Source organism: Alligator sinensis, unplaced genomic scaffold (assembly GCF_000455745.1).
Source record: "Alligator sinensis unplaced genomic scaffold, ASM45574v1 scaffold38_1, whole genome shotgun sequence".
NCBI classification, from domain to species: Eukaryota; Metazoa; Chordata; order Crocodylia; family Alligatoridae; genus Alligator; species Alligator sinensis.
This window is the reverse complement of record NW_005842179.1, coordinates 1361191-1370005: the sequence shown is the minus strand read 5'-3', so window position 1 is coordinate 1370005 and position 8815 is coordinate 1361191. Positions and strand designations below refer to the sequence as shown.

At 42.2% G+C, this 8815-nt stretch overlaps 1 protein-coding gene across 2 annotated transcripts in view; it reads left to right on the top strand.

Annotated features, from left to right (window-relative positions):
- Window positions 1-8815, top strand: part of LOC102376702 (dermatan-sulfate epimerase) — a 350602-nt gene that overhangs the window by 885 nt on the left and 340902 nt on the right. For both annotated transcript variants that reach the window (XM_025207040.1, XM_025207039.1), the window contains exons 2-4: window positions 2199-2270; window positions 5895-6001; window positions 7158-7237. In XM_025207040.1, the coding sequence (XP_025062825.1) occupies window positions 5917-6001; window positions 7158-7237 (165 nt within the window). In that variant the 5' untranslated portion in view covers window positions 2199-2270; window positions 5895-5916. The remainder of the gene's footprint in view (window positions 1-2198; window positions 2271-5894; window positions 6002-7157; window positions 7238-8815) is intronic.

Below are 8815 nucleotides of genomic sequence, written 5' to 3'. Positions count from 1 at the left end.
ACTATATATTCTATCCTTGCTGAAATGGATATGTGTTCCATGGAAAGGTTTTGTTTTTACAGATCAATATTTATGTTTTTCTGATGAAAAACCATTTTGTCAGAACATTTCCAATCAACTGTAATTCCAACCTGTGTTCTTCAAGCAGTGTATTTATACCATCTGTTATTTCTCATGAATTACCTGAGGCTTACAAATATTTTGTAGTAGCACGTATGTAGGCCTTGGTCCTGTAAGCTGATGCATGCTGGTTGATTCCTGTAGTTATGTGTAGCTTCACAGAAATCTACAGGTCTTTGCATGGACATAGGAGTCCATCTTGTGGATCAACCAAAAGGGCTTATCTACACCATTACCGTCTCCCAGCACATATCTGTTTAAGCACAGCTTGGCCAGACTACACCCATTTATCCTGCAGGAGTGCTCCAAGTCCCTGAGTATGCTAGTGAGATGCAGCTCCAGGCTTGTCTCTAGAAGCCACTCTCAGCATACTGGACACCAAGAGCAGGGCTGAAGGATGAGCCCAGAGTAGCCTCACTGGTTTATTTTCTGGTTTGGAGCATAGCTTGAGGCATGTGTTGGCAGGGTATGCTCAAAACATGCAGGTGTTTGGATCCACTGCTACTGTAGTAGAGACAATCATGTGGCCCGCATGTACATTACTTTGTGATGGCTCAGAACTCCTAGTTGGCCTCATCCCACTCCACTCCTACCTATCTGGTAATGAAGGATGGAAATCGCATTGATTTCATTTAAAAAAAAAAAAAAAAAAAAAAAAAAAAAGCCTCCATTCTAGTTGTTAAACTCCAGAAACTGCAGATTTTTTTCAGAATCTAATTATATATTAAATTTGGCATTACATTTCATATTCCTTAACTCCCTCAATTCTGCAAGTTGTTTACTCAACCTTTTTCCCCTATGTTCAAATATCTCTGAAACATTTCCAGATAAATGAGATGTACCTGTTCTCTCCTGCTGTGTTGAGCTACAATTAAACTTTCAAAAGTATCCTTTTGATCCTTTAGGTGGTCTTTTCATGTGTTCTTGGGGTGGGAGGGCACTTTATTTAGCGTGGCTCTCAGGAGCCACTCCAATTAAAGTGCCTGCAATGTCTTGTGCATTCAGCAGTCCTGCCCTTCAAAATGGTGGAGAGGATGCTTTATAAAGCTTGCTGAATGGGCTTTAGTTAAGGTGCACCTGCTGCCATTTTGAATTGCAGGGACATTGAATACATGAGAGGCCGAGGCTGCTACAGCGTGCTAATTAGCATGCTCTGGCAGACTCGATTAATTGAATCTGCTCTGATACGCTGTAATTACAGCACATTTGAGCAGGCGTTCTGCATGTATGCAGGCACCCTTAGATGTTAGGACGTCTTGAGTTTAACTCGATTGAGTTTAGCCAGTAGCAAGACCAAGTTGCCCACATGTTTGGCCCTACTGGCCAGATGAAGGACATGGGGATGGGCTGCAGGTTGGATTGGGCTGTGTGCTGCCCCTGTGTGCCAGGGTCAGGCTCTGAGGCAGTATGGGGCTATGCTTGCAATCCCAGCCAGGTGGAGGCTGTGCAAGGTTCCCATGCCTAGTTGGGTCAGGTTCCAGGGGCTGTACAAGCAGTATAGCACACAAGGCCAAAGCCCATGGGCTCTTCACAGGACCTGTGGGGAGCCCTATAGATCAGGTTCCGTGGTGTTGGGGGCCACAGGCCAGATTAGGTCCCACAGATAAGATTACAAGGTGTCCCCACAGGCCAGGGATTGAGCACCTCTGATTTATATCACTTTTCATCATGAATAGTTAGATTTGTTTTCCTTAATGTTAAAAAAATGTCTAAATACACCTGCTTGATTGTGAAATTTTGGCTCTGATCTTCCAAACATTTATAATGGCTACATACACATGAATAATCCCTTTTAACTTCTAGAAAGAAATTCTGGCCCCATTAAAATCAATGAGATTTTGCTATTGACTTCAGTGTGGTCCAGATTTTACCTAATATATTTACTTGATTTTTAGAAAGTTATTCAAATATGGAAGTACATGAATGATCACAACATTGTTATTTTTATTTGTAGCTAAATTGTGTACTAATTCCAGATGCATTTTGTCGAGATGTGCTTGATTATGTGTCAGACTATATTTGAGGTGTAATGTCTTTTCTTCCTTTTTTTCTCCTTTTTAAATCAAATGATGTTTTAGCTGTAAAGGCTTGGCTTTGGATCTAGAAGAAGGGAACTTTCTTAAACTTGCAAAAGATGGAACAGTTTTGAGGTAATAATGCTGCATTTTCCTGTTAGATGTCTCTAAAGTTATTTTCTTTAAAAAACTCCAGTATCTCAGTATAATTATGGTGCCATTACTATCCTAAATTGAATATGTATTCATTCCTAAGTTTAAATGTTAAGTGCTGCACATATAATTTGTGCTGAATCTGTTTTTAATATTACATAGGTAACTATAACCGTTTGGTGGCCTGTCTATTTTAGTTGCTATTGTGGAACACAGCACTGTTTCTGAATAGCCATTTGATATTTTTGTCCTGCACTCCATCATGATATCTGATTTGCTACTTAGTGCTGTAAGAGTATTTATTTTTCAGTGCTCAGAGGTTGAATGGTTACAATTTTTTAAGTTAATTTTGTTCTTATTCTCCAGTATTGCAAGGTACTGTAAAGCATACAAATAATAGTCCTGCAAAAATTAAAGCACGAGTTTAACTTTCCGTTCTCTGAGTACAGGCAGTCCTTGACTTACAACGTTTTGAGTTACAATGTTTTGCACTTACAACTTTTATAAATTGACATCCTGTTTCAACTTTATGACATCGGTTTCGACTTTACAACGCTTGGTTTGATGCAACGCTACGCCAGCGAACAAGTTTGCTACATTGCTCATCTCCCTGGAGGACATCTATCCAAACTTCCTTGGACACTTTCTTTAAGAAAGCAGACAAGACTCCAGAAAAACCTTCAGCCAAGACTTCTGAGAAGACTCCATCCAAGAACCCTTCAAAAAGTCCAACCAAGAGCCTTTCAAAAAGTCCAGCAGAGTCACCTCAAAGAATTCCTTCCAAATCAATATAATTACTATTTACAAGATAAATACATTAAAGTAGCTATATTACTCATCTATAATTGATCGAGTACAAAATTTTGGGGTATTTTTAGTGAAAATAGGGTATTGGGCCTTGGTTCAGGAGCCAATCCCCCATTTATAACATTGTTTCTTATGACAAAATTGGTTCCGAGTTACGACGTTTTGATTTAAGACGTGGTTTTCAGGAACCAATTGTGTCGTAAGTCCGAGGACTGCCTGTAGTCTCCTTAGACTCACAGGAAGTCATTTTTCTTTATTTTGCCTAAAAGTAAAATATTTGCATTTTTTTCCCAATTTTTTTTCACTTGTTATTTCACTACTAGCAAATAGGATAAAAGCAAGCATAATCTGAAATAGTCTTTTTTGGGGTTTTCTTTTGGTTTAACCCGCCCTCCTCAAATGATAGGGGAGCATCTTTTGAATTATTTCCCCTTTTGTGGGCTGTTGGATTTTTTTTTTTTTTTGAGTTTGCTTTTCTCTGAGGCATTCTCTAGACCATAGCTATGGCTGTTCTCCTTAACTGTGGTGCAACAATACTTTCTTTGTAATATAGGGCAAGGGTTTTCAACCTTTTTTGGTTGGTGTACCCCTGGTAGCTAGTCGAGAAACAGGGAGTCCCCCAGCTGGTTGATGAGCGGGGGTCGGGGGAGGGAGAGTGGGGGGTGTCCTTTGGTGGCTGATTAACAAGCAGAGGCAGGGCTTGTGGCAACAGTGGAAACGCTGCCGGTGAAACCGAAGTGCCCCTGCTTCTCCGCACTGCTGCCACATACCCCCTGAGGTCTTCCCAAGTACCCGCAGGGTTACACGTACTCCTGGCTGCCAGCCCCTGATATAGGGTGTGGTCCTCTTTCTAGTATCTTTTGCGAATATAATAACCAACTGCTTCCCTTTTATTCTAGAGGTAGGGCTTTGGCAGTGTGCTTTTCACCCATACTTTTTACCTTTAGCATTCTGTGGAGCTTTTTGTTATTTGAATTTTGCTCCTGGAAACTAGGTTATGATTTAAGTGATGATTTGGGATTTCCTTTAGCTAACACTTGCTTGTCAGTGCCGGGAACTGGACTTTGACTCAGAAGACCTCTTCCAGTCCTACGTTTGGTGCTATTGGGATGAAATGCAGGCAGTCCTCAGACTTAGGATGCAATTGGTCCTGAAAACCACATTTTAAGTCAAAATGTCGTAAGTCAGAACCAGCTTTTCCATAAGAACAGTGTTACAAGTGGGGGGTTGGTTCCTTTATGATAGTCGATACAGCATGCAGCTGGTAAGTGGTGAAAGGGAAGGGGGAGATCAGCATCTCCCGCTGTGAGGGAGGGACTGGGACTGGGGCTGGGACCAGCCTGGGCGAGGGGTGGGAGGTCATAGCCCCTGCTCCCAGCGCTGTCACTGCCAGCCTGGAGCGCAGCCTGGTGCAGCTCCTACCCCACCCCATGCAGATCTGGGGGCACACGCCCCCCATGCCTTCAAAGCTGCATCTCGTCTGGGGCGTGCGGGGAGTGGGGGTGGCTCCCTCCAATGTGTGTCACTTGTCTGGAGGCTGTGCAGTGGCTGTGCCCTGTGCCCATCCTGCCCTGGCTGGGCAGGGCATGTGGGAGGGTCGTGTGTCCCCAGATTGGGGTGGGGCGGGCAGCAGAGTGGGGGCTATGGAGGGGCTGCAGCCACCCAAAAATTTGCTGTAACCCCACCGCCTGCCCAGAGCGCAGCCCCGGCCCCGCCCGCCCCTCCCCATGCAGATCTGGGGGCACCCCCCCCATGCTTTTCTGGACCAGCAGCAGGGGCAGCAGTGGGAACCGCTGATCAAGCTGCCAGACAAGCAGCGTGCAGCAGCGGGACCCACCGTCTCTGCCTTCCTGCACCTGACTGGCTCCGGGTGGCCAGTGCTTGCCCCAGCCTAGGTCCCAGTCCCTCCCACACTGCAGGGGGCATTGGTCTGCCCCCCTACACCTCTTCCCTTCCCCCTCCCCTTCTACCACTTACCAGCTGCATACAATATCGACCGTCATAAAGATGAAACCCACATTGGAACATTGAAATGGGGTGTCAATTCCTAAACATCATAAGTGGCTTTTGTTGCAACTCGAAAAGTGGTATGTCAAGAACTGTCTGTACAGACCTTTGGAGATGCTAGGAAAACATATGGGCATGTCTGAAATCATAACAGGAGAAATGGCTGTAGGATTGCACCACATCTTCATTGGGAGAAAAAAATATTTTATAAGTAGACTGATTTAAGAGACTTTTAAAATAATACTGACCAGACACTGGCTGTTAAGAATTAATACTTGGAACTTAAAAACCAAGGGTATGGACATATGAACAAAAGCAGAATAAAAGGAGACTATACATTAACAGCTCCATGTTCTAACCCTGTGCGAAGTGGAAGCTTAAACCATGGTGAATTTCATTCAGAGGAAGAGGGGTAAGTTAGCATGCTTTAGATTTTACTTACCATAGAATAAGACGGTAGAAACTGGAGGTTACTATGGAGCAGATGACAGCTGTAAAGTGGATGGAACAGTGGAATCTTTAAAGCGAAATTCCTTAGATGAAAAAGTAGAATTCATAGTCTTATTTCCAAGACAGCACAGTCAAATTTATGAGGGAATCTCTGGGTCATGAGAAGGTCAAGTGTGACATCTGAGAGTACACTCCTCCCTTTCCCCCAGCAAATTTGAGTGGAAGTAGGAGAGGAAACCATCCCACAGCCCAGCCCTGTAGTTGATTATTGCATAATTCTCTGCATAGTAGGAAATTGGAATGAGATTAGCATTTTTAACCATGACAAAATATATTAACTAGGGCAAGCCATGGTACGAAGAGTATGACTCCTGAAGAGATCTTGGAGACTTATGGAAGGAAGGAATGGAAGCACTTTAAAACAGTCAGTGGAATGATCTCCCGTACAGGTATTTGAATCTCTTTTACTTGGATTTTATGATCTTGAAAACTTTTCTAACCACTGCAGGACTCATTAGGATAACACAATCTATTTTAAACAGTTTTTGATGTTAGAAAAAGATAAAACAAGTTGGTGGCTTGTGCATTGGTAATGGAATATGTAGCTTTTCACCTCAATTTCTTGGGTTCAGATAAAACCCAAGTCAGCAATGGATGGAAGCTATCGGTAATGGTTGGAAGCTGTTTGCTCCATGTAAAACATATTGGTAATCTTAGTCTAATTTGGTTGTAAAGGCTAATGCTCAAATGCATTTCTTAATCACTGAAAAATTTAAGTTGACCTCCTTCGTGAATGTTAATTTTATATAGCATATGAAACTAGTGAGCAAAACTTGCGGGATCAAAGCCATAAACCACATGCATAACTCTATTGTGTGAGTTGTTCCAAGGGAGTATCTAGGATTGTTTGGCATAGCATCCGTGTGGTTCTCTGCAGGACTGGCGTCCTAGGGTGAGATTCTGTCTTGGTTTTCCAGGAGGCCCAGCACAGAACACTTAGACTACACAGAGGCAATGTGTTTATGTTCCTGCCTATAGTTGTTCCAGGGACAGAAAACCCTGCTGGGCAATTTCGATAGGGTGTAAATTATAGGAAGCTGCCTTAATTTCCAAACTGCTACTTATGGTAATCCTATTCCTGTTTTGATTTTGTGTCAGGATTTGTATGGAGCACCTTGAAGGTGTGCATCATAATTCTGTTTCTGATTTCTTGCTTTGGAGGAATCTTGCTCTGACTGACCCCATTGATTTTACAGCATATGACACAAGTCTGGTCTTTTTTACCCACCATGCAAAGCTTAGTGCCAGAGTGAGAACTTCACCCTGTGGCCTTTAAACATTTAATTTAATCAAATATTCAAAATCTCACTGATTTGACCCAGAATGGCAATTTTCTTTCCCTGCTGAATGAGGAAAAAAATGAGTAAAAAATAAATTAAGTCATAAAAGAAAAGTAACATAGTGGTGCCCAATTTTAAATATTCAATGTCTATTCCTAGTTAAAATTCCAGTAGAGAAATTTATAGTAAATGTGTATTTTATTTGCAGGGGGAAGAAACCCCTAAAACATTAAAACAAACCTTTTTGCTTTTGCTTTTTTTGTAGCTAAATATTACTTCTATGATAACTATTTTGACCTGCCAGGAGCCCTTCTTTGTGCAAAGATTGTCGATATCTTAGACCAGGTAAGAATTGTCATTTGAAGGAGACGAATATATTGTAGTTTTTTCACCACCCCCCTTCCTAAATGTATTCAAGTGTGGGGTAAGAATTGTGATGGATAGTCATGACATTCACATGGATATTCAAAGAAGTGAAATTTAACCTGAGTTGGAATTCTGCATTCCAATTTTACAAGGTATATTTGAAATAAAAAAGTTAAATGGTGTGGCTAAAATGTATTTGTCCTCCAGCAGAGGGAACTAATAACTAGTACAAAAGTAGCAAAGCATTCATCTCCCTTAAATGTTATCTTCTTTGTACTGAAATGGCATGTTTAAAACTAGTTGGAAATTGAAATATTTGTAAAGGCATGGAACAACAGATAAATTACAGCAAGGTAATAAGAGATGTGGATTTACTGTGCCTCAATAGAGGGGCTGTCTGCACCTTGATTTATCTTTTGCTTACTGCGGGATCAGAGGATGCAAATGAATAGTTAGATGGCACATCAGATTTGCATCCCTTTTTTGACTCTGTAATTCCTTTGTTTGTAATACCCTAACTCTTTCAGTTTAAGGGATTGTTAACAATGATGGATTGCTAAATTAGTTCAGAAGGTTTAAATCTTCAGATAGTAAACTTTATGATATACATGGAAATAGATTTGTAAAGGTGAAATATCTTTTCAGTTTGCAAGTACTAATCAAAAGAACAGATTAAGTTCTACTGGCAAAACTTGTTATTGCAGTTGGGGCATTCTTGTGTGGTAATTTTAGGGAGCTTCTGGAGCTCTTAATCCCTGAACTGGCCCCAGGTTAACATCTTTAAATGGCTTAAAGCACCCATTATGTGGCTCAAAGTGTTTCCACTCCAGGATAGGATTATCTCTGATCTGCACTACCCAGCTCCTGTTCCATTAAAGTGTAACCACTCTCCACAGTTGTGCTGCTCAAGTTGAAGTCCTTTAGTATCTTCTTCAGTGGCCCCTTTCCCAGGTGGTATTTCTGTGCACAGCTGAAGATTGATAGATTGTAAGGCCGGAAGGGACCTTGGAAGATCATCAAGTTCAGCCCCCTGCACCAAGCAGGAAAGATAATGGGGTCAGGTAACCTCAGTGAGGTGACTGTCTAGTCTCCTCTTGAAGATTTCCTGGGTAGGTGATTGCACCACCTCTGGAGGGAGCTTATTCCACAGTCTGGACACCCTGACTGTGAAGTTTTTCTTAATGTTGAGCCTGAATCAATCTTCCAGGAGTTGGTGGCCATTATTCCTGGTGTCCCCCTTGAGTACCGTGGTGAACAGTTGCTCACTGAGCCCTTGATGTACTCACTTATGTCATGACCCAGTGATTTTGGTGCCTCGGCACTATGGAATTTCCTGGCCACATGAGAGCTCCTTTGCACGGCAGAGTGTTCTGCTGCAATTGAGAACCCGCGTGCAGGAGAGAGTTCCCGCCAATTTGCAGTTTCCTTTGCAGGATGCATTTCTTCTTTGCAGCACAGAAATGCACGGTGCAAAGAGTTCCCACCATTCGAATGTAAATTTGTGCCCCACTATTGGCCAGTGCTAAATTATTCACACGTGGTGGCTAGTAATTGGCT